This window comes from Erpetoichthys calabaricus, chromosome 1 (genome assembly GCF_900747795.2).
Source record: "Erpetoichthys calabaricus chromosome 1, fErpCal1.3, whole genome shotgun sequence".
Taxonomy (NCBI): Eukaryota; Metazoa; Chordata; class Cladistia; order Polypteriformes; family Polypteridae; genus Erpetoichthys; species Erpetoichthys calabaricus.
In genome coordinates this window covers 114,833,988-114,861,206 of record NC_041394.2, presented here as the reverse complement: position 1 = coordinate 114,861,206, position 27,219 = coordinate 114,833,988, and the positions used below count along the sequence as shown (strand labels likewise).

The window sequence follows — 27,219 nt, the reverse complement described above, 5'->3', positions numbered from 1 at the left end:
ACTTTGTGTATATTTTTAAAACAAATTTAAAATATATTCATGCTAAAAATGAACACTGTTTACTTTTTTTTGTAATTTGCCCCATTAACAACAATTATTTAGTATGTAATTTGTGCTACATATGGTTGCAAGTGGACAGAGAGGGTGGAATTTGGACTGACGTCAATTTAGAATTTAAAATTCTAAACCCAATAACAAGTGGCGACTGATCAATCAAGCAAACTCTTATGGGGGATATTTGTGAGAAAACATGAACTGAAGTCAGAATGAAAGCCCAAAAAATGTATTATTTATTCATCAGTCTTTCATATTTTACATATAGTTCCAACAGGATACCTGCAACCTCTTGCTCTTAGGCTACATGCTGTAGTACCCACAAATCACAAACTGCAGCAGGCAGTCTGCTGACCCCACAATAAAAGAGGCAACCATAGCAACCAGGGCACAGCAACTTTACACAAAATAGCTGTGAAGTATAAATAAAGGATCATTTCAACTATTCCATCAAGGAATTATTAATCATGACAAGTCACAAAACATCTAACAAGTAGTAAACATTTACCTGACATTGACTGAGTTAAAACAACTATAAAATGTTAAGTGACCAATTTTGATTTAAGCAGTGGAGCAGCACAGAAGCAAGATGAGTAATTGAACAGTTATGTTATTCGACAAGCCTGGGTGCACAAGAGAGGGACAATCAACATTGTTTAAAAAAAAGTCATCCATTCATAGGAGAACATAACGTGAACATTTTATACCTCAAGGGTAGCTGTCATTTGAATGTCAGCTACATTTTTTAACAGCCTTCCTAATGATACAGCATACCAGTCAAAAACATGCTCTGTAACTTGGAATTGTTAGATTTCTAGATCACTAGCTAAATTTTTAAGAAAGGTACACATGCAAGTGCTATGTTAGGTTTTATACTCTGATGCTGATCAGCTTTCTTTGTGTCCTGTCTATGACTGCAGGAGTTTTTACTTGCCTTTCAAAAATAAGCAGTTCCAGTAAATTGCTAGACTGTGGCCATCTTCAGTTGGACCAGTGTCACCTTCAAAGTGTTAGAGGTTGAGGAAACAGAAGTTGACCAAATGCAGCATTTAATCAAATCTGCATATAAAAAGAAGACTTGAAAATCTCTTTGAAGAAATATGTTGCAACAAATTCCCAGCACCCCCACCTCGAAATCATTACAGTACAAATTTGTGGCTGTCTACTGCTGAAGGGGGCACTGTTTGAAATTAGTGCTCTTCAATATGTTGTTCCCTCTAAATTCTAAATATGATTTTTTAATTGTTTCGGCCGAGAAGCAACTGCCTTCTGATGAGAATGACTCACATACTTGTAAACATACAAACTAACCACAATGTTAAGAGCACCAGTTGTTGATGACTGATTTATTTAGGAAGCAGAAGACAATTCCAAGTTAAGAGTAGAAAAGGTCTGTAAAATAAGCATGCAATTAACCCTTTTAAGGCAAAGTTGTTGGATACTTGTTGATTAGTATTTAATTACCCTAGTGACACCCAAGTAGTACAAATTTTTGGTCATTAACTCATTTCCTATGCCTTATTTAAGCACAGAACACAGGGATCTGCTGTGGAGATGAGGTCAGTTCCTTGTTGTGCACTGTTACACATACATAGTCACCCTGGGCTAATTTTGAGTAACCCACTTAACGTAACCTCTTTAGGATACTGCTGGAAACTGGAGTACTCAGAGAAATCTCATTCAGACACAGGAAAAATGTGACAGCTCTGCAAAGAATGTTGACAAATTATAAGAATATCGGTCTTGGGAGGGGGAAGAGTGTTGCGTGTCAAGCATTGAGGGAGAATTAACAATAATTTGTTTCAGATTAGTAAGTTGGAAGCATTGCATGGTCACTAATTTGTTGCAATGGAGATATAATGATGCTGTGGCCACCAGGTCATATCATGACTCGCCTTTGACCACACCTCTGAACATGGCATCTGCCTACTGTTGCCTTGAAACAAGAATTGCTCAGATTTCATGTTATACCATGATGAGTTAATGTTGCTATTTCTGAGAGCTATTATGACCATTTGAGTGATTATTTTGAACCAAAATAAGTTGCAGTTGCTATTGCTGTCATTGCTTTAAAACAAATTAAATCAGTATTTTAGGGGCAGATTCAAACACTTGAATTAATAAAACTAAAATGCTAACCAAAATCTTAGTCACAGTTTTCAGTTTATTCTAATTATAAAGTCTTCAAGAATGCTCTTATCACCTGTAACAAATGTGAGCACACTGTTGTTATGCTGCGTTGGGAGCCAACTGCTGCTTCTCCCATATACAAGTAAGCCCGTGATTCACTAGTGAATCGGAAATCCAAGAATGGCAATCAGTTTCTGCGTGATGAAATATCATGGAGGGTATATGCGGTGGTGTGGGCGGTCGCGTCCGGGCGGCGGTACAACGTGGCGTGCACGCTTTACCTCAGGTTTAGTTCACAGGTCGTAGGCATGGTAAAGTTTCCATTTAATTCAATAACCCTGTTTGAAATAAAGCGGTTTCTTTGTGTGGGCGCCTTCGTTCATTAAGTCTAGTTTACAGGTGGTGCTGTTTGGGCGCCACCCACTGACTCTGGGAATCCATCGCGTTCTGGGAAGCCGCTGCGTTTGACCCTACAGGTTGTGTTGTTTGGGCGCCATCTACTGACTCTGGGAAGCTGCCGCGTTTTGGGAAGCCGCTGCGTTTGACTCTGGGGCGGGTGCCACGACGCAGTACGCATGTGCCTCGGTGGCAGAACGCATGCGCCTCGGTGCGTCTGCCGTGCATATATTAACTGTGGTTTAGTAAGATAGATAGAGGACATCCTGCTGTCATTTATGGCAATCCTGCCTGGTACAGTTTTGCAACAGGTCCAACCAAACAGCTATCATTTCCAGGGAATGCCTATGTGCTGTCAGCACTCTTCCAGCAAGTACTTAGTGATCTTTCATGGTGCCATTCTTGTGTGTTCATATTTAATTTGTTTTTTTGTTGTGACTGTTGTCTACACTTTGCTGATTCAGACTTGGAAAAGATTCACCACTTTGGACTACATTATTATCAGCTAATTTTGTTATTTCTTGTACTTAAGTGCCATACTGATCTATACTTCTTCTTTTTTTTTGTTTTGTTCTTTATTTCGCCTTATACAATTCTCGTATTAGGAATTTGTTAGTTTTTGCATACCCCTTGGGGTCAGAGCGCAGGGTCAGCCATTGTACAGCGCCCCTGGAGCAATTACAGGTTAAGGGTCTTGCTCAAGGGCCCAGCAGAGTAGGATCTCTTTTGGCAGTGACAGGGATTCAAACTGGCAACCTTCTGGATACTAGCGCAGATCCTTAGCCTCATATTCTTATCAAATCTCCACTTTCTCTGGCTAACATCACTTTCAGTCTTTGACATACAGCAACCATTGGCTTTCAATCACCTAACACTGGGGGAGATCTTATACAGTTATAAACAGCTTCCAACTCAGAGTCTGGGAGGTAAGCACATATGCCCAATAGAGGGTGTTAGGATTCAGCATGCAATGTTATATTAAACAATGGTATCATAAAGTGTGGACTTTTTGGAGAGCCATTAAAATTTAGAGGAAGAAAAAAACAAGCTAGAAAAAATACACAGGGAATAACATTCAAAGTGAATATGGGGACTTAGTTCACTGATTTGAAATATGGAGAAAATGTTTTGGTCACATTTTTGTTTATTACTTTTTTTTAAACAGTGAGTCATATTCATAAATAATAAAGAGAAAAGAAGGTGATTACATGCATTAGTAGACTACATTAAATATGCAGCAGCACTTTATAATGTAGTGTAGTTAAAATCATGTGCAGTAGGCTTGTAGTTGCTCACTAGGTTTCAAAGACAGCAGATTCTAATTCAAGTGATGTCAAAATGGCGTTCACTGATGTGCTTTTGTTACTTGCTGGTTAGTGAAGACTCAATGACTGATTGCAGTTCATATTTCTTAAACATACGTTTTTTGAAAGAAGTGCCAAAAGGAAACCTAAAATTTCTGTTGAAGTCTCAAAGTAAAATTGTTGGCTGCTTCAGGACAAGATCGATAGCAAGCCAGAGAAATACTGAATCATTATAAGGTGCAGTTAATGAAGCCATGAGGTTGTTTATAGTGTATTTTAAATGAAAATATACAAAATGTACAACTTGAAACACCCTCTCTCTATGGGTATGTTTGAAAAAGCAAACTAATCCATGACTAAAGTTGCACAGAATGTTTTTCTGTTTTAAGATAGACAAGGATGAAAATTCATCAATGCTTTTTCAATAGGAGATTTTGAAATTTCAAAAATGTATACAATGCACTGTTTAAAAAATATGTCAATGAAACTTTTCCAACAAACTTACCTTAAGAATAAGTTTACCAGACTCTTACAAAATCATTTCACTGGGAGCCAAGCTGTTTCATGCAGACAGACTGCCAGACAGACAGACATGATGATGACAGTCAGTGCTTATTGCATTATATGCAAATCTCACGTAAAACTGGCTACACAACATTAAGTTCATCAAGTGATTCTAGAGCTGGAAGGTCACTTAGGGCAAAGACTCTCAGGTGAAAAGGCTTTGTGATCACAACCCAAGTGTTGCACCAGAGGGAGAATCACAGGACAACATTTCAAAAAGCAAAGGACTAGGAAGTGAAGATAAAATTGAAGCCTAATAACACACCGAGGGTCTAAAGATAGACATCAAAATGCAACTGACACAAATTCGTATAATAATAGGCTAGGGTCACATTCTTTAAACGATTTCCACCACTAAACAAACCCATTGCTAAGATTTGATTTAGAATCCAGAGTGTGCCACCATCTTATATCACAGGTATAATGATATGAGACAGACAGACAGACAGACAGACAGACAGACAGACAGACAGACAGACAGACAGACAGACAGACAGACAGACAGACAGATAGATAGATAGATAGATAGATAGATAGATAGATAGATAGATAGATAGATAGATAGATAGATAGATAGATAGATAGATAAGATACTTTATTAATCCCAAGGGGAAATTCACCCGAGTTGCAGCTTCCATGGACTACTCACTTACTACACCATGCAGTAACCAGAAAAAAATTACAGCTGCCAAGAAGAATAACAGAAAGGGTGAATCTGCTGCAAAATGAAAAACAAAATGGTGGTATGAAAATGTTAAAAATTCTTTATATTCCTTGCTTTGTGCCCCAATAAATGCAAGTTATCACCAATATACTAACAACCCAATTGTGCTTCACTCAATCAAAATATGGAACCAATGTAGGAAGCATTTTAAGATAGAGAAGCTTTTATCTGTGGCACCTCTGCACGAGAAACACCTTTTTCCATCCTCACAAACATATGCAGTTTTTAATGTCTGGAAAACATTTGGGATTAAATCACTTAAAGATCTGTACATAGACAATGTCTTTGTATCCTACGAACAACTGCATTCCAAATTTAACTTTCCAGCAACACATTTCTTTCACTACCTTCAAATTAAAAACTTCATTAAACAGAACCTGCCCAATTTTCGTCACCTCCCACCTTACCTCTATGCCGGAAAAAAATATTGCTCAGTCTTGAGGACTCAGACAGCATTTCTGCAATATATAAAATCATTTCATAGTCCCTCCCTTTCAAAGATCCAAGAGGACAATGGGAAAAGGATCTCTCACTCAACATATCAGAAAAGGAGTAGAAGGCAGCCATGCACAGAATTCACTCGAGCTCCATGAGCACAAAGCAAACAATTATTCAACTTAAAATTATATATCGAGCACATCTGTCTCGTTGGGCAACATCCAACTTGCGAACGCTGCAATTAAGTCCCAGCCTCACTGGGTCACATGTTTTGGGCCTGCGCCAAATTAACATCATTCTGGACCAAAATCTTTAAGTGCCTTTCAGACAGCCTTGGCGTCACAATCCCTCCTAATCCATTAACAGCTGGGCTTAAGGTGAAGAAGGACAAACAAACTGTGATTGCCTTTACTACACTGTTAGCACCTAGACTTATCTTGCTCAACTGGAAGAATCCTAATTCTCCTCTTTTAAGTCACTGGGTAACTGATGTTATATACTGTTTCAAAACCAGGCAGGATCTAATCAATAACAATTTTAGAATAAGCTTTTAAAGCACTGAGGAAGCTGATTCTCCCCCCTTTACGTTTTCTTTTCCATTTATCTTTATTCACTTATTAATTCATCTATTTACTTATCTTTACTAGCTTTAAGATTTACTCTGCTGGCCATGCTCTCTTTCCCAGGGGTGGGGGTTGATTTGTTTTCAATTCTATTTTTGTAAAAATTGATCGATTTGTATGTAATGTTGTGTGATTTCAATAAAATCAATAAAATTATTAAAAAAAAAACTTGAATACATTTTGTTAACAATACAACTATGTTCAAAATAAAAAATACACAAAAAATTAACTTGGCATGATCCAAAATGTATATGACAAACAGTCTTGTTCAATAGAGGAAGGATTAAAGCATTTGAATCAGCAAATGTGTAACCTCATGCAGTCAAAGACAGACATCAAAATCTCTTTCAAAGATGCAAAGACCTTCTTTTTCTTTTTACTGGTTCTTTTTATTATGTTGGCTGCTCAAATATACTGTCTATGCCATCCTGCATGTAAATGCATCAAACCACTCACTTATTCAAATGTAGTAGATTTCATTGTTCTTGTGGGTATCATAAACTGGAATTCTGGGGCAGAAAAAGAGATGAAAATTGCTATTAAGGGAGGGCAATAAACCCTAAATTTAAAGGCTTTACCGCAACATGGTTTCCTAAGGTTTATACTCTCATATTCAATCCACAACGTACTATAACTACCAGCATTAGGCACTGCTTCCTAACATTGCATCCAATATTACAAGTTACTTTTAAAAGAAGTGCAAGAAGCAACACAAACATCCCAGCATGAGGGTAGCCATAGGGTTAAAGGTTCGTAGTGCCGTTAGAGCTGGTGGGGCAGAGAAAACAATTATCCTCTATAATAGCTGGAGCAGAGGATAAAGTGAAAATCTCCTTTATGCCGGCCAAATCTGTTACACATGCTCATATTTGCAATTTGCAGTTGAGTTTCAGGTCTAGACTGTGGCTTTCTCCCTCCGTCTCCTGTATTACCACTTTTCTCTGAGGAGAAACCAGTGAAGAAAGCACTGGTGCATGGTGGCCTGAAAGGGATCAGTGCCAAGAGGAAAATCTCCTTGGTCGAGAGCATTTTAATTGAGATGACAGAAGTCATTTTTGTGGGTTGTTGGTCTGCAACTTAAAAGGCTTGTTTTGCAGTTCAGTGGAAGCAGAACTCATTATGGCACAGAAAACCAGATTACCGTATCCAGTACAAACAGATCAATTTAGGGTTTTACTGCAGAGGTAAACTATTTAAACAGACAAGTCAACCCTTGTCTAAATCTGACATTGAATGCATTACCACATCATTTCCATACATACATATGCATACATACAGTACATTCTGAGGTATGCTTAATCTAATTTAGGGTCACGGTGGGGATGGACTCTATCCTGGGAGCACTGGGCACAAGGCAGGAATCAACCCTGGATGAGACACCATTCTGTCATAGGATACACTCACACATGTTCATATTCCATACAGAGACATATTAGAATCACTATTTAAGCTAAAGCTCTGGTATGTCCAAACAAAACCTGATGAAGGCACTGGGAGAAGGTGACAAATCCACAGAAACAGACCAGGGAAGAATCTGAAATCTGGGAGCCAAACATGCCAAACTCACAGCAGTCAAATTAACATTAATGCCTACCCAAATGTTTTCCACTACGTTCTGTATTTCTGGTAAGGCATTTGTGAAGTGTGTACCATAGCAAACTGATATAAAAAGGCTGCCTGATAACAAATGATTTTCTTGCAGAACTGATTCTCTCTTGCCAGCAGGGGTCCCTACTGTGCCATTCCTGCCCACTGCACACTCCACCTTGCTGAAATGCAAAATCCAGGCGTGCATCCAAGTGTCTCACTTGCCGTCTTTAAACTGTAGTGGAAATAATTTCTCCCCAACTGGTACTTCTTCGAATTTGTAAATTATTAAAAAAAGCATTGGAAAACATTAAAGAAAACAAGTATTGAAGTAACAAACAGAATTTAATTACATTAACTCTCACTGTAGGTTTGGCAACTCTAAGCCAACCTGTGCCCATTTTTAAATATGGCTGTCAATGTTCATCCTGGACCTGTCACAAAAAAATGTTGGATTTAATTTCTGAATTCAGATCCAGTTGCGCAGCATTTGTTTCCATCTGCTTCCATGTGTGGAATTAGACTATTCATTTTATATATTGATAGAAACAAAACACACAGTGGACCTCAAAACTGAAAGGGTATCCAGACAGCCATAAGTGATGTGGAAACTCTGGTGTATTTATTGTAGGGCTTATGTTCTCAAATTAAAAAAGAAATCTCTGTTGCAGTCACCACTGGGAGCCAAACAATGTCCGCAAATCACATGTTAAATGATTTACAAATAATATAATGTACATAGTTTTGTAGAAATGCTTCACAGAAATTCATAAAGGCATATAAAGTTTAGAAATACAACATAAAAGTGACATAAAATAATCACACAATTCACTGTACTGCTTTATGACCATCACTCACAACCAACGTAATTTTCCCCACTGGGCAGGATTAAGGCAATCTGAAAAAATGGTGCCTCATGTTCATCAAGTAAGCCAAAGCTGGAGAGAAAACATATACAGATACCTTGAACGTGATAACTGTTATTTAGCTAAACAATCTTGATGGACTGAATGGTCTCCTGTCATATGTCAAACCTCTTATATTCCTGCCAATGCTCATATTATCTCAATTAAAGTCGCCTGTTAACCTAAACATTTGTCTTGGAGAACTAAGAGGAAACAATACACCTATAGTAGTAGTAGTAGTAGTAGAAGAAATAGTTTTAATATTGTTGTGTGAACTGTACAAAAAAAAGGCAGGTTAGTCTGTTGCTACCCAAATCTTCTCCTACACTCTCCATAGTTCTGGACCTCCATTGGGGTGAGACCCCATCTTTTCATATCACCTGACACTGCTTCTAACCACAACTTCTATGACCTCCCCTTGGCCTTTCAACACCTTCACCTCCATCTCTTCATCCAACCATTGTCCGGCTTTCGCTCTATGTGCCTAGACCATCTCAGTATGTTTCTCCTCAGAACCTATTTTCTCCACACCAAGTCTTTATCTTAACTCTCCATTCATCTTCCTCTCACTCCATGACACTTCACTCACCCATCTGAGCATTCTCACGTTTGTTCTTCCCACCTTTGCTTCAAGTCCTCCTTTCATCGACTATGTCCCAATCCCTCAAGGCTTAGTACTCCTTACACAGCTTTTATTACCTTTACTTATCAATGCTAGAGAGACTATTTTATAAGTCATTATATAGAGTACAGGGAAGAAAAACTACATCAACTTGGAGAGAACTTGCTGGCAACACACAAGCAGGAATTGAGTTCCTTGTGCGGAGATTTAGCAGAGATAAACATATCCTTGCAACTATCACTGTCCTTGGAAACTATCACTAATTTGCAAGCAAAATTAGCCATGTGCAGCCCTTACAAGTCAAAACAAACTTTAAAGGAGCTCTCCTTCTCCCCAAGAAAGAAAATGCATGCAACCCTATGAAATAATAATTAAAATGAAAGATTTGTTTCTTTTTACAAGACATTTCTATCTTAATTGAAGAAAAAAGTACAACACATTTACACCACGATCAGACCCAAAAGAGACCTTCCAGCTGCACCTGGAGCCGCAACTTCAAACAACAGAATGAGCCGGTCCTGCATAGCCCCTTCCACACACATCTAATGTATTCCCCAAGATTGGAACTCTGTGAGTGCAATGATACATATTATTTTACGTATAACTAGTTTTTTGGCCATTTGCGAAAATATTTATGATATTTCTTTTGTCTGCTTCTTTTGTTGTTTGTTGTTACGCAGAGGTTAGTACTGCTGCCTCACAGCTAATGTCACATTTTTGGCCACAATATTTAGGCCAGCATATTTGCCAAATGCATCCCTAGTTCTCAGGGACAATTAAAACATCACTACACCATTATAATCCACTAAAAACTAGTTCTGTTCCTCCTTCCCCACTGACTTCATTTTGCAAAGTTCTGCGAAATTCCTGGAACATTTATGCAATTTCACCGAACACACAACAAAGCAAACTCTGCTATCTTTGCTCATAAATATTCTCAAATAAGATGACAACTACATGCATTGTGGCATTATCACAAGAGGAAAGTGTCCCATGGAAATCAATACAAAATTAAAGATGCAACAAAAAAATATGGAACATAAACTAAATTACAAAGAATCTGAATTATAGCAAAAGTATCCATCCATCCATCCATTTTCCAACCCGCTGCATCCGAACACAGGGTCATGGGGGTCTGCTGGAGCCAATCCCAGCCAACACAGGGCACAAGGCAGGAACCAATCCCGGGAAGGGTGCCAACCCACCGCAGGACACACACAAACACACCCACACACCAAGCACACACTAGGGCCAATTTAGAATCGTAGCAAAAGTATACTAATGCTAAAATGATTTTAGACATCTGTAGAGTTTTCCATAAAATGAAATGTATTCTTTAACAACATATCACTGTAGTTATAAAAAAAAAAAAGGATGTCACCAGGAATTGGACCCTGACAATAGGGTAAGAAGAGCACTTTAGCATTTTGTTACAGCGATAGGAAAAGGACACAAGTTACTGACCTCTCAGTTGACCTAACAAATCTGAGGTGCCCATGACTTTCCTCAGGTAAGGCTGTGTATTTAACAGTAAAATGTTGCAGTCCTAAATTTTATTACGTGTAATGAAATGGGGTGTAATTGGGATTAAAAATGTAGAGAAATTAAAATATATAAAGAAGAAACAAACTGATTTGCAGAATGTGCAGAAGTACATTTGTTTTAATGTTTTTTGCTGTTGTGTATTTGTAATATCTAGCATTATTATAGTTGTATGTATTATGTCATTTAAGAAAAGATTTAAGTTTGTATTAGAAAAAGCAAGCATATATTCTATGATGGGCGGCACGGTGGCGCAGTGGGTAGCGCTGCTGCCTCGCAGTTGGGAGACCTGGGGACCCGGGTTCACTTCCCGGGTCCTCCCTGCGTGGAGTTTGCATGTTCTCCCCGTGTCTGCGTGGGTTTCCTCCAGGTGCTCTGGTTTCCTCCCACAGTCCAAAGACATGCTGGTTAGGTGGATTGGCGATTCTAAATTGGCCCTAGTGTATGCTTGGTGTGTTTGTGTGTGTCCTGCGGTGGGTTGGCACCCTGCCCAGGATTGGTTCCTGCCTTGTGCCCTGTGTTGGCTGGGATTGGCTCCAGCAGACCCCCGTGACCCTGTGTTCGGATTCAGCGGGTTGGAAAATGGATGGATGGATGGATATTCTATGATGTAAGAAGCACTGCTTCAGGAGGTATATTTTCCTTTAATGATAAGAACAGCTATGCTTTGATGTTTATCCAACCTCCCCGCAGTGTCTTTAAGAGATTCTGTTAAGTACTGACTTATGATGTGATATTTGTGGTGGAAGTAAGGGGGTACAAAGCTGACATTTTTAAGATGTCCTAAAAAGGTAATAAGATGAGTTTAGGAGAATGAGCATACGTAGATTCCTCCTTCAGGAATAAAGCTTTATGGAGGTGTAATTTATGGCAGAGGGGCTGGCAGCATACACCCAACCGGTGTGGCAAGGGTGACGATGTTCGGACATTACATGATCCTATAAACCATTACTCACAGGAAGGCCATAAACTGCCTAGCTGATATGAAGCAGGCCTGGAGGACTGAAATGTGACTGTTTACGATTGGCCATTGTGTAACCAAACCAACCGCCCCCCTCGGTTCAGTTGTACTAAGACAGGATTGGAGGAACCAGGGCAGTTGTCCACACCCATTGGTCTAAGAATTCGGATAAGAATGGTATAAGTTGATCGCTATGCCTTTAACTCTCTTTCTTGTGATCTTTACATAAAGTGAAGACCACGTCTCTCTCTTGCTATTTTTTTATGATGAAAACAACTATGTTTTGGTAGCCATATTGAGGCAGACCTGTGACCCATTTCAATACTTCATCCAAAAGCCATGATGCAGCAAAGAACAACTGAGACTAAAGATAAGCCAAGAGCTGCCTTCTTCATCTTCTTTCGGCTGCTCCCGTTAGGGGATGCCACAGCAGATCATTTTGTTCCATATCTTCCTGTCCTCAGCATCTTGCTCTGTTACACCCATCACCTGCATGTCCTCTCTTACCACATCCATCAACCTTCTCTTAGACCTTCCTCTTTTCCTCTTGCCTGGCATTACCATCCTTAACATCCTTTTCCCAATATACCCAGCATCTCTCCTCTGCACATGTACAAACCAACACAATCTCGCCTCTCTGACTTTGTCTCCCAACCGTCCAACTAGAGCTGACCCTCTAATGTACTCATTTCTAATCCTATCCATCCTTGTCACACCCAATGCAAATCTTAGCATCTTCAACTCTGCCACCTCCAGCTCTGTCTCCTGCTTTCTGGTCAGTGCCACCGTCTCCAACCCATATAACATAGCTGGTCTCACTACCGTCCTGTAGACCTTACTTTTCACTCTTGCTGATATCCGTCTATCACAAATTACTCCTGATACTCTTCTCCATCCATTCCACTCTGCCTGCACTCTCTTTTTCACCTCTTTCCCACAATCCCCATTACTCTGTACTGTTGATCCCAAGTATTTAAACTCATCCACCTTCACCAACTCTACTCCTTGCATCCTCACCATTCCACTGACGTCCCTCTCATTTACACACATGTATTCTGTCTTGTTCCTACTGACCTTCATTCCTCTCCTCTCTAGAGCATATCTCCACCTTCTGTTGTACATATTCTGTATAACTCTTACGTACTTCTCTGCTATAGATGCAAAATGTATCTCTACTTTGGCTGTAATGGTATTTTTTGCACACTGTATAATCCATAATAGATAATTAAATGTAACTCTCTCTCTCCTGTTTGTTCTATTGCTTTATCTTGTTGCCTGAGGGCATAGGTATAAAAGGCAGTGTAACAAATGAAGGCTAAAAGTATGAGATTTAAGACATTTTGTTAAGGTCTACACAATACAGAGAATAAAGGGAAAACAGGTTCACCTAGGACTTTATACGACAAAACATATCTACTTTCAAATGTATATTATCTTTTGCCACTTCTGCTGCAGTATGAGGTACAACTGAATGCAACAAATGTGAAACTTTATCTCAGTATAGGAATTATTACTTAAAAAAATGCTTCAAATCAATTAGTTTCTAGCATTTTACAAAGCTAATAACTGTGGCAAGTTAATTGTGGTGGAGAAATTTGTGTTTGAGTTATCTGGTGCCTAGACTCACTTCCTGACCCACAAACAGGCACATACACATACACACAAACACACTAACTATAACTATAAGTGGTCAAATTGTCTCCTGGGATGCATAAAATGTGTAAATCTGTTGTAAAATTGCATTTGAGGTGTGACATATTACCACAACAAGAAGTGTTTTCCTGCTATTGTAGCAGTGAATCTGTAACAAGCGTTCGTCTCTAAAATTAACAAAGAATCTCTGAAACGAAAGTACAAGACATTTAAATTTTGAATTAATTAGGAATACTGGTGACAGTGACTAACAACAACATATAGTAGGGTGTGTAAAAGACTCCACAAGGTAAACCAGTTAGCAGAGCAGGAAATGGAAGACCACTACCAAAATGTTGTCAACCTTTTAAGGGCTTGTGACAAATGATGGCAATGGGTCAATGAGAATGGCAGGGCCAGCCATCAAGAGCAATAATGTCTGCCTGATGTTGTGCAAAATGCAACATTTACAATGTTCTCTACAAGGGCAAGTGCCATCATGGATCAATCTATGCTAGCAAGGATATATAATTTTATTTTCAGTGGTGTTTTGGTGGGGCCTAGCAAAGCCAAATTATATGTTGTGCAACATAAGTAATAAACTTCCCTTATTAATTTACCTTATTATTAAACGTTTATAACATCCTTCAACTTTATCTTCTTAAGCAATTTTTCCAATTTTCCTCCATGATATGCATAATGTATTTTTTAATCTAGGAAAATATTGCGTTTTGTAGTATCTGAAACCATTTTCAGTTGTGCTGGCTGCTGCAAGCTGGTTTCTGGTTGACAGGACTAGCTCTATTGGCCCTGCAGTGTTCTAGGTTTACCCTTAGTTATGTGTGTGTAAGTGCAGCACAAACTTTACAGTTAAGTGTTGTAGCTTGAAGGCTATACCCCCTTACTCTTTGTACTAAAATGAGGACTTTTTTAAATTGCACTTTCAGCTCAAGTCCTTCTAAATTAAGGCTATCCAGCCTAAGCCAGCAATGAGGTACAAAAAGTCCAATAACACGCGCTCCCTCCAGACTACCCAAAGTAATTTGAAAAAAAAGAAAGCTGATTGATGTGAAGAATGTATTCACTATAAGACATGATGCTGATGGAGCTGAGAGGCCTGTTGATCTTCCTCCATCACTGAGGAAGCTGAAAGTTGTAAAAAGCCACAAGGAAGCCTTATGTGTCCTTCTTCCACTTTGTGGAAAAGAAGCCGGCAGTATGACTGATGCACCTGTTTCAAAGTGCAGTGCAGAGTTCTGGTGTGGAATGAGCTGGTATGTAGAAAATTAATTGTTTGCCAGGCTGCACGCTCCCCGAAAAACACCAAGCTGCAGGGTGATTAGTGCTGCTACAGGACAGCCCCGGAAGTAGTGAAGTTTGTGAAGTCTGCTTATTCTTTCCATGTTATTGTGGTTTCTCTTTCTTCATGACAAAACCATTGATTCTAAACGTGAGGTGTTGCTGTTTCAGTTTATACATTTCATAGCCAATAGTTTTTACTGAGTAGTGGGCAGTTACAAGGCTCTCACTTTTTTATAGAGTTAAAATCTTTATAGCTGTACTTAGTCAGGCGTTGACAATGTTAGAGGTTATCACAGTGATCTGATACCAACTGAGCCAGAACAGACACCATCATACTATTATTTGCTTGATTTTTTTTTTGTCACATCAAAAGTGCTTGAACTTGCATGTTTTGCTAGTTATTAGTTATTAGGTGTTGACCTACCTGAAGTACATCACAGGCCTCCTGCTTGACCCCCTACAGTTTGCTTACCAAGCAAACAGGTCAGTGGAAGATGCAATCAACACGGGACTGCACTACATCCTGCAACATCTCGACTTTCCAGGGACATATGCTAGGATCCTGTTTATGGACTTCAGCTCGGTGTTCAATACTATCATTCCAGAAGTCCTCCACACCAAACTCACTTGGCTCATGGTACCAGCTCCCATCTGCTAGTGGATCACAAACTTCCTGACAGAAGGAAGCAGCAAGTCAGCACTGGCATCCCCCAGGGATGTGTCCTCTCCCCCCTGCTCTTCTCCCTCTATACAAATGACTGCACCTCAAGAGACCCGTCTGTTAAAATCTTGAAGTTTGCAGAGGATATGACAGTCATTGGCCTCATCAAGGACAGTGACGAGTCTGTATACAGACGAGAGGTCAAACAGCTGGCCCTCTGGTGCTGTCAAAACAACTTGGTGCTGAACAAGCTTAAAACTGTGGAGATGACAGTGGACTTAAGGAGGAGCCCTCCAGTGTTGTCCCCTCCCACCATTCTCAACAGCATTGTGTCTGTTGTGGAAAACTTTAGGTTTCTGGGATCCATAATTTCCCTGGACCTGAAGTGGGCACCAAACATAGATACAATCATCAAAAAGGCCCAGCAGAGGCTGTACTTCCTGCGTCAGCTCAGGAAGTTCAGCCTGTCTCAGGAGCTGGTCATTCAATTTTACTCTGCAGTAATCCAGTCTGTTCTCTGTTCATCTATTATAGTCTGGTTTGGTTCAGCCACAAAACAGGACAGGAACAGACTACAACGGGCAGTCAGGACTGCAGACAAAATCATTGGTGCTAATCTGCCCTCTATTCAGGACTTATATAGATCTCGAGTCAGGAAATGGGCAGAAAACATCACTGCAGATCCATCACACCCTGGTCACAATCTTTTTCAACTACTTCCTTCTGGTAGGCGCTACAGAGCACTGTACGCCAAAACTACCAGACATATGAACAGTTTCTTCCCTCAGGCCATCACTCTCATGAACACTAAAATTATCTCATAGCATCAGAGAGAATACTAGGTAAAAAACTGAAGTCCAATTCCTTGTATGTGTATATATACTTGGCCAATAAAACTGATTCTGATTCTGATGAGGAATGGGCATTATTAGTTAAGTAAGTTTATGTTAGCATTAAAGAAATCTCCATACATAAAGGAAAATTCTGCTATGGCCCCACTAGAATTCCAACGCAAAAACACAACCCAATTAAATGAAAATAAAGTAGCAAGTGTGATAGTGTGCTGTGAAGACATTTCATGAAACTCAGCACTCAATAAGAGAGTTAAGAGAATACAGAGCCCTGTGTAAAATGGTTCATTACATAGGATAATACAGCAAATAAGATAAAAAGGCTCAGCAGAGGCCCTGTGTGTTTATTTTAGAATTATATTAATGAGTTCCATTATAGGGAAATCTAAGAGGTGTGTCTGGTAAACATGGAGCAGAAGATGGACTGACCTCATCATGTCAAGGGAGGTGAATCAACTCTTAATGAAGCAGTATGACATCTTAAGCCTCAAAAGTACCAGTTCTGTTTTTTCTACAAGAAGGAGTTTTCACATGGCCAATAAATAGATACATAACTCCACCAGTGTTGACAAAAACACCCTGTACTCAAATGGCACAATTAGAGACCATTATAACTACATACACGGTTGTGCTGACAATTATAGGTCATACAAAATCATACCTCCTACTCGACAGAACAAGTCTTAGAGCATCAAAGTTGATCAGTCATAATTTCAGTTTGCAGTTCAAAAAGGGTGTTAGAAAAAAAAGCTATTTGTAATCTTCCAGATTACAGGCAGACTAAGAGGGCTTGTCAGGAGGAAACAGACTATAGGATGATTCAGCGTCTAAAAGGGCAGAATATACCAAGAAATTGTCTCAAAAGATTCCCTAACATCATTCAAGATAACATACTGTGGTTGTCATTTTTTAAGAATATCATATTCACTTTAAACACTGTTTAAAATATAAACAGAGATCTTCAAACTAATACTATAAAAGGTTGAGGGTTATTTTTTAATACTGGAGTCTGATTTGAAGAGCTACAGTATGAGCAATGATTCAGGAGATCACAGGTTTGAAACCTGTCACCCTGTCTATGGAAAAAGTGGGTTCAAAAAAAGATGAATAGATGTACTTTCCCAGAAGGTCTATATTTCTTTTTTATATATAAAAAAAAAAATCACGGTTTTGAAAAAAGATCGGAAAATCACTGACGGAGATGCGTCATGGAATAGATTAACGAAGTTCTCAGATGTGCAAATTGAAGTCTGTGTGGACGTTTACCATTTCTGAGGAAACAAACCTAAAAATAACACCTGGGCATTATTTTTTTCTGATTAACATTTGGAGGAGAGAGCCTTGCTTTTCAAAGTCCTAATAGTAAGTGGACTGACTTTTATTGTGAATAATGGCCACAATGTGTTATAGAAAACTTCCCACCAACATCCTTGCAAATGCCCCCAAGGTAGAATAAACATGTCTCTCCAGACGAGCAGCCGACAGGGCGTTGTAATAGGCCCATTTTATTATATTGAAACCAGATGACAGTTCTTTATCCAGAACGGCAGGAGTCATTAACCTGTGGGAAGGCTGCTGGACAAAACAACATGAGGTCTCATTAGTTTGTGAGGGGCCGGTGTGTCTGAAAGCCATTAGGAATAAGCAAGTGAGACACTGTGGTCCTTGAGCTATTACCTGGCATTCTAGTCAACATTCTAATCTTATTTAAGACTGGTCACTGCTTTTCAGCCACCTCAATATGATATGTTTCATTCTATATGCATCTTTTTTGAAATGCCAAGAACTATAGGAGAGGTCCAAAGTGATGTCTGAATGCCACAGAACATTTGCAAACATAGCTACACTAAGAACCTCAGTCTAGTATTTCTTATTTGGGATTAGTTTGTAGAATTATGCAACATTCATGATAATACGCAATATTTAGCTAGCGTAAAGAAATACTCTACCCAAGATATAGTTACCCTATGCAGTTACTAGTGGCAACTGAGAAAAATGTATCATCTCACGTTTTCATGCAGAATAAGAAAAAAGAGTTTATGATATAATGGAATGGAATGGTGACCTGTTTTGTCCTTCGGCAAATGTGCAAAATGAACTCTTGACCAACGAAGAAGGGGAGATCTTCAAATTGACGCACAGTATTTCCTGCTTAATTTGTATGCTATATTTTCTAGAAATGAGCATTAATAATATTTTATGTGCATAAAAATGAATAACCGACATGTGGGTTATGCCAAATTAGTTACGTGAATCTTTTTTCCTTTTAGATAGGCTTTTTTCACATGTTAAACATAACAGGTCATCATTATGTTCTATTATATCGTAAATAGCTCACAGGACTGTGGCCCTGGCATGGTTGTTGGGGGCAGCTTCTGTGCCTTAATGATCTATATTGTCTCAAGATATGTGTTCTTGATAGGGTCCATGGTACACTGGTCCATGGGAGCTAGGGCATACAAAGAATAATTCACAAAGGACCCTCATGAATATTTTAATATCATAACAGGAATACCAAATGTTACTCCAGGAGCCAAGCCTTGGGAAAGGTGTTTATTGGGGAGTTGCTGGTGTCTGGATGGACTGCAAGGGCCAGTTGGGTCCAGCAAGAAAAAGTTCTTTGAAAATTTCATGTGGGCTCACCACCCATATGTTTGGTGACAGACAAGAGTGAGACAGACCTGGGAGTGTTATTCTATGCCACTGGAAATTGACTCCTGCTATTAGGATCTGGAAGAATATATAAGAATATATATATATTTGGTAATTGGTACACTTTATTAATCCCTATGGGAAAATTGTCTTTCTGTGTGACCAATTAATGGCTATGATTCTTTAAGGCACAGGATTGTCTCTGAAAACAAACTTCCCAATTAGGGGGTAGTGTCTTTCCTACTGTAGAGATGCCTCATTGGAGTTTCCCTGATTGTTGAGGAAATACTCACAAGTCCCGGGTGGGTGTTGTACTGTTGGAGTTTGTTCTGGTGCATGGGAAAATGCCTCAATGCAACTTTCATTTACAGACAGAAAATCTTTCTCTGCTGTTTGTGTGTATGCACTAAACAACTATTGAGTGTATTTTGCCTTTATAGAGATATTTAATTTTGATTTGACATTAATCCCTGAGGGGAACTTGTCTTTTTGTATGATCTTTGGGGGATGGAGTTGGTACTCAAAAAAGTACTGGCTCCATAGTCCTACTAGAAGACTTTACATTCATAAGGGAAATTATCATATTTCTCAGGACTTACAGAATGAGTTGGTGGCCTATTTTTTAAAAATGGAGACAAAATGGTGTATTCTAATTACTGAGAGATTACACCCCTCATTCTCCCCAGGAAACCTATGCCAGGGTGTTGGAATGGAGTCTCTGTTCGATAGTTGAACTTCAAATTTAAAAGAAGCAATGTGGATTCCATTCTCTCAGTAGAGTCCTAAACCAAATCTTCGTCCTAGCACAGATTTTTGACAGGTTATGGCAATTTTTCAAACCTGTCTATATGTGCTTTGTGGACCTGAAAGAAGCTTATTACCAGGTACCCTATGGAAGGTGCTATAATAATATAAAGGTTCAGATGCTGCTGCTGTGTCTCCTTTGATTTATGTTGTCAATAAGTGGATGCTTGAGGCTGCTCTTGTCCCGTGAAACCCAACAGACAGATGCAGACACTGGCATATATGCCAGATGCCAGACATTTCAGGCATATAGTTGGGCATCAAACTGCTGTACAATTCCTTTCTATACAATACCCCTGCAACTTAATTTAACCATTTATATTCTTCACATTGCTTTTGTTCCTTTTATTTTAACAGTGAAGATATTATTCTAGGTAGGAACATAATATGTGAAGCTGTGGTTAACCTCTAACCTTAAACACATTACCTGACACTAAATATAAAAGAAGGCACTACAAAAGACTTATAGGAAGGAGAACACTGCAGAGCCTTCTAAAGAACCAACTGTGGATATGAGGCAAGTCTGAAAACGTGCAGTAGTTTGACTGCCAAACCGATTAATTGTCCCACTTTGTAATAAACGACATGACACTTTTTTATTGACTAACCTAAGAGGATTTAATTGATTTGTTTATTTGAGTGCTTGTGGATGTCACATGTTTACACAAAAAATGCTAATATTTTGCAAGAGCATGTCATGGATAAAATAATGATGACAAATTAATTTGGCTAAACAAAAAAAAGACAGATTTGGGAGAAGAAACTTTAATAGAAGAAATATGTAAAGAAACCCAACGGACAGATGCAGACACTGGTTTAAAAGCACCAAGTAGTATTTTAATTTTCTTCAATATAGTGCCTCTAAAGCACCACATCCACCACAATACACAAATAATCAATAATACAATTATTTTGCTCCTCTCCTCCCAGCAGCTCTGTCACACTCCCTCCCAACTCCGGCTCGGCTTGCTGGTTCTTCCATAGTCCTTTATATAGTCCTTGACCCGGAAGTGCTCCTGTCCTTCTGTCCATGTGATTTCATAGCACTTCCAGGTCAGATGAAGACTTATATTTTTCTTCAGCCCGGAAGTACTTCTGTTCTTCCATCCCCGTGACTTGGGAGTACTTCCAGGCTATAGGAAAAATAAAAATCCCTGCGTCTCCCTGAAGCATCACACGGCACCCAGCAGGGTTGTGAAGCCAAACTCCATCTCCCATGGTGCCCTGCAGGAATCCGGGGCACCTCTATGCTGCAGGGGAGACGCCATCTAGCATCCTGGATGTGTCAGCCGGGATGAGCTGCCGGCCGTCTATCACAATGTATTTGTGGAGTGAGATTTGTATTGGCATTCTTGGTATTATGTTCTGATGGCTCAATGTGAGCAATCAACTTGCATGTCGCTTTTCTCCCCTCCTGTTCATTAATATTATAAACTGGAGAAGAGAAAAGAATATCAAGACACAGACAAGGTTTGGAGGATATCCAATTTGATAACCAAAGGGTTGTATTTCTACAGATAATATTCTCTTGACCTCACTAGTTGGTGATCTTATGACTGGGATGAAAATGAACACCTCCAAATCTAAGTCACGATCCCCACTTGGAAAAAAAAGTGGCCTGAAAGCCCTAGAAACGGATATGTAGAATGCCCCAAAATGAATTAGTTCAAGCGCCCCGGGGTCCTACGCATTTAGTATGTGTTGACTTTGCTTCATTGAGTGCTGAACTGTTTTTCTCTTATTAGCACTTGATGTGTAAGACAAATTTCCCTAAAATTGATAAAGGTCCCTGTGACTGTGAACTGGGTGAATGAGCAAAAAATGGATGGATACCCACCCATCCATTCGTCCGTCCGTCCGTCCGTCCGTCCGTCCGTCCGTCCGTCCGTCCGTCCGTCCGTCCATCCATCCATCCATCCATGTGTTCACACATTCACAATGCTTAATGAGATTTTTTTCCATTATTACTTTAAGGAAAGCAGAGCTGTTCTGCAAATTTGTGCAGATTAGCACTGCTTCTAGAACTGAAGGCTAAGAAAGTAGTAATTTGTAACAGTCTAGTAGGCATAACACTTATATGCACGTCATTATTTGAAGTGATACCTTATGAAATACAAGTTACTTTTTGCTATAACTAATAACACTAAAGGATACAGAAATGGGATGAGTGAATAGAATGATTCTGTAAATTAAAAAACATATTGCAGACAGAGAAAAAAAGTTGCAAATCCTACCTCAATGATGTAGTCCTTTCCATCTTTGCCATGTACAGCCTTCACTGCACAAATGTCTAGCCCACCAAACATTTCTGCACAGGAGTCCACCCACAGTCGATATCTGCATGGAAAGCAAAGCCATGCCTTTCACTAAATGAGCCTCTGATCAGCAGATATGTTTAAATCCTAGCTGTCAGTGTCAGGATCACTAGATTACTATTCTCTAGATTTGCTGCTTGGAATAAAGTCGATATTTTCTACTTTATTTTCCACTAATAAACTGGTTAGTTTAGTTATGGATTTAGTTTGGTTTAGGGGACATTTGTAATAAGATAATCCGTTACAATTTACAAAGAATATTCAGAATATTTGTTCTGGGTATCAAATTTCAGGCATATAGTTGGCCATCAAACTGCTGTACAATTTCTTTCTATACAATGCTCCTGCAACTTAATTTAACAATTGATATTCTTCGCATTGCTTTTGTTCCTTTTATTTTAACAGTGAAGACATTATTCTAGGAAGGAACATAATATGTGAAGCTGTGGTTGACCTCTAACCTTAAACACATTACCTGACACTAAATATAAAAGAAGGCACTACAAAAGACTTATAGGAAGGAGAACACTGCAGAGCCTTCTAAAGAACCAACTGTGGATATGAGGCAAGTCTGAAAACATACAGTAGTTTGACTGCCAAACCGATTAGTTGTCCCACTTTGTAATAAACGACATAACACTTTTTTATTGACTAACCTAAGAGGAATTAATTGATTTGTTTATTTGAGTGCTTGTGGATGTCACATATTTTACACAAAAAAATGCTAATATTTTCCAAGAGCATGTCATGGCTAAAATAATGATGACAAATTAATTTGGCAAAACTAAAAAAAAGACAGATTTGGGAGAACTATAATAGAAGAAATATGTAAAGAGAGACAATTCTGCTACTGATGTGCTACTCGGTCCTTCTCAGAGATTCTGTATCCTTTTCATCTGCAGATCTTTTAGGTCAAAACTGAGAGAAAAGTACAAATTAAGAAGGCATGAGACCCAACCCCAGTCGTGGAGGGCCACAGTGGCTACAGCTTTTCATTTTAACCCATATTTTTAATTAGTGACCAGTGTTTGCTGCTAATTAACTTCATTTAATTGATTTGCTATGTAAATAAGGGGTGAGCAATGTCAGTCCTGGAGGGTCACAGTTGCTGCAGGGTTTTGTTCCACCCCAATTGCTTCTTGAGAAATCATTCATTGTTGATGAAGCACTTATTGCTCGAGTGACATTTTTCTACAGTACTTCAATTTAGTTGTCTCACCTGTTAAGATTTTAGTCTTAAACAGCTGTATTCACTGTTTTTATTTGCTCCTTATTAGAAATAACCTGCAGCTCTCCGCCTACAGTAGCATATTTCCATTAACAACTGTGTTTCTTTATTGTGCACCGTTTGGTTTAATAAAATACTCAGAAGGAAACTCAAGAGAAAGTGAAGAACTGAAAAAGAATCCATTCGTTTTTGGCTTCAAATAATTTGGATGATATTTTTAGAAAGAAAAAAGAAATCTATGATATATGAATGATCTGACTTTGCAGAGTTAAAATCTTAACAACTCATGACCTGTTATTGGCAAGGACAGTTTGCTAATTAAGCAACTGGGTTGGAACAAAAACCCGTAGCCCCTGCAGTCCTCCAAGACCAATGCTGGTCACACTTGGCTTAAAGGAATAGGGTTAAAAGCTGTTAAATTTCCGACTAACAAATTAAAACACCTTCTTCAAGGAAACTAAATACATAAATCATCAATCATCTTTTTGACCTTTTTGCCTGAACAAGTTAAGATAAACAAATCAGCAGCTTCGTATAAATCAGATAAAGGAGGCTACAGTGGATCAATTGTGATGACTTTCCTGAAAAGAAGATATGCTAAAGTTCTCAAAAGCACACAATTAAAAAACTCTTTTGAATCCTTAGCTGCAATGCAAATAATCGGAAAGCAAACTTTTCACAACTAATGAGCTCTTTTTAATCTTTATCTACAATGCAAATAATTGGAAAACAAACATTTAATTAAGTAATTAACAAGATAAGATCTCTTCCTATTAGGTGCTTCTGTATAACAAACACCTATAGACACAATGTCTTTGAGAAATCAAGAGATATATGATGCAATAGATTTCTTTCTGACTGGCACAAAAAAATATCCATTGACAACTGTAAAGATATTGACAGACAATGATGTGCATTATGATAAAGATAAATCACTATTATAACTGAATTGTGCGTGTATACAAAAATTCTCACCAATCCTATGCAAAGAGGACATACTTTTTAAAAAAAATGTTATAAACCTAAGGCAAATTCTTTCTCTTTATTTAACTTACAATATATATAAGGTGTGTTTTAAAAGAAAGTGACTGCACATCGCATGCATTTAGTTTATAAAAATGCATCATATCTCGGAACACCATTATATACTTGTGACCTGGTTGTTAAAACATAACCTTCACTTAAATATCACCTGCAAATTTAACCAGCTTATTTATATTCTTATCAAGATATCATATGTATATTATCTCATGTAAATAGACTCAGGCTATCTTCCATAATTTTTAAGTAACTGTAGCATAGAAACAGGAGTAAGGAATACATCAGATATGCTGATTTATATTTTCTGTTAATTTCAAGTATATTCTTGTTTATCATATATCAGGAGAGTGTCGATATGTTGCATGTTGCTTATACCCTATTACTACTACTGTTTCTACTATGACTATTAATATTCTGTATTGGCCCCCTTGTGAGTGCAGATGCACACTACAGGACTGGCCCCTACAACTCTGAACAGGATTAAATGGGTTTGAGAATACAGGTCAAATCCCATTATAGCGAATACCAAAGTAACAACATTTTCCGTTACAACAAAATATTTGTATGGTCCCATGAGTTTCGTTATAACAGGATTCAACTTGTATAATGCTAAAGTATGCAGTATGTAAAATTTGCATGGAGAAAATAGGTAGTGCTAATTTATTGCCATTACCTTTTATAAATACTGGATTCAAACTGTTTGTTTTCAAAAAGAAAATGCCAAAACTCCAATAGCTAAAGAAGGCCCTTTGCTGCATTAAATGTCACAAGAGCAGTACAAGTCCTCACTCTATTTGTGCTTGCAGGATTATAATGAAAAATGAAACACAAAACAAGGTTTCTACAACTTATTAAGGAGACAGTCACTGAAAAGAAGGGATTTGTCTCTTAATAAGAGATTAGTTGCAATGAAAACCTGTAGTCTTCAAGGAGCTGGGTTCAACTTGAACATCTGGATGTAACTTCATGGAAAAAAGAAACATTGGCAGCCACTGAATAACAGGTACTGTTACTGCCATATGTAGCTGTCAGGTTTTGCTTCTAGATACTAAAAAGACGACTATGGACAGTTAACACATCTGAAAGATTGGAACAGATAATGTAATGCAGCTGTTAACTCTAAGATGATTGTGTTCCTGCCTCACATCGTTCTTTTCCTTCGGGGTTTTACTAGCTAGCTGCCCTGTGTTACCATTTATGTGTTGATTTTACTTTCACAATACTCTTCTAGTGTGAAATGACCTTATATTCAGTATACCCACAGCACTGGTAAATTCTACTTGTTATATTTTCAAATCAGAAACAATAGATTTCATACCGATCCGTCATTGCGATTTGTTCCAGCATGGCTGATCCTGTGTTAGCCTTCCAGTTTCCAGATATAGAAGTTCTCCTGAAAAGCAAAGCAAATGTTTCCACTTATTCATGCTGTTTATTTAGTTGTCATCATTCCATTTCCTTGTGTTCAGATGCCAAAAAAGCAGTTTGTTGTAAAGCCAGGTCTCTGGCTGTTTACCAAAAAAAAAAAAAAAAAAAACAACAGATCAAGGCACATTTTTTGATTCTTGCTCATGTATCTTTTACTGATAAGAAGACCCCTGGGTAAGGGTTATATTTTTATACTAGAACCAGACTGGGATTGTTTCAGTGCCAGGAGATAAGATATTTGCAATGTGGATTTTGACCCGGGCGGCATGGTGGCGCAGTGGTGACGCTGCTGCCACGCAGTAAGGAGACCTGGTTTCGCTTCCCCGGTCCTCCCTGCGTGGAGTTTGCATGTTCTCCCCGTGTCTGCGTGGGTTTCCTCCCACAGTCCAAAGACATACAGGTTAGGTGCACTGGCAATTCTAAAATTGTCCCTACTGTGTGCTTGGTGTGTGTGTGTGACCTGCGGTGGGCTGGCGCCCTGCCCAGGGTTGCATTCCTGCCTTGCGCCCTGTGTTGTCTGGGATTGGCTCCAGCAGACCCCTGTGACCCTGTAGTTAGGATATAGCGGGTTGGATAATGGATGGATGGATGGATGGATTTTGGCCCACTGTGAAGCATAAATGAGTTACTTAAGTTATTTATTAGACAAGAGTGAAAATGCAAAGCAAATTGCAAGAAAATACTGTAGATACAGTAGGGATTGTACATTGTTCTGCAATTTCACCCTCAACAATGCTTTTTGAATGTTGACTGTCTTTGTCATTTTCTACAAGACAAATCTCCATTTACAGAAAAATAGCTCCTTTTAAACAAACTTTTTGTTTTTCTTTTCCTGGTCAGTGACTTCAGTATTAATTGTGAAGGTTAGTGTGTTCACTTTCTCACTTTGCTAGAACATCTCAACCAAGCTGCGGACGACTGACTGAGCTGCTCTTTATTTGGCTTTCCCTTTCTGTCACTGTATCATCTATTAGCTCTGCTTTGACATGCAGTGCACCACTTTCTCTTTGACACACACTGACACACATTTAGATGGACACATTGACTGACCCAAACACTTTTCCTTCTTCTCAGATGACATTCAAGTGATAAGTGCATTCTACCCGAGTCCCAGACAAGACACACATGGGGTTTGGGAGCTTTAACACAAAGGAGTGAGATGACAAGATTCAATGAGGCAACAACCCTGAAGATAGCTGACATTCCCGAATGTCCCTGACTAAGAGATTTTGCTTTTCCAATACAATATTTTAATACTATTTCAGAACAGATTGCAGATTTACTGAACATATTAAGAAAATCAAAACATCATTATCATAATGGATCTGAAAGGGGGCGGCATGGTGGCACAGTGGGTAGCGTTGCCACCTCGCAGTTATAAACCCCAGGTTTGCTTCCCGGGTCCTCCCTGCATGGAGTTTGCATGTTCTCCCCATGTCTGCATGAGTTTCTTCC

At 38.8% G+C, this 27,219-nt stretch overlaps 2 protein-coding genes across 2 annotated transcripts in view; one reads left to right on the top strand and one right to left on the bottom strand.

The window, feature by feature from the left end:
- The window catches only part of LOC114654698 (synapsin-3-like), a 749,936-nt gene that overhangs the window by 63,287 nt on the left and 659,430 nt on the right, over positions 1–27,219 (bottom strand). Inside the window, exons 9-10 of the mRNA XM_028805409.2 lie at positions 25,655–25,729; positions 21,987–22,089 (exon numbers count right to left, since the gene is read on the bottom strand). Coding sequence (XP_028661242.2) covers positions 21,987–22,089; positions 25,655–25,729 — 178 coding nt within the window. The remainder of the gene's footprint in view (positions 1–21,986; positions 22,090–25,654; positions 25,730–27,219) is intronic.
- The window catches only part of LOC114654705 (metalloproteinase inhibitor 3-like), a 756,439-nt gene that overhangs the window by 429,719 nt on the left and 299,501 nt on the right, over positions 1–27,219 (top strand). The window lies entirely within an intron of this gene.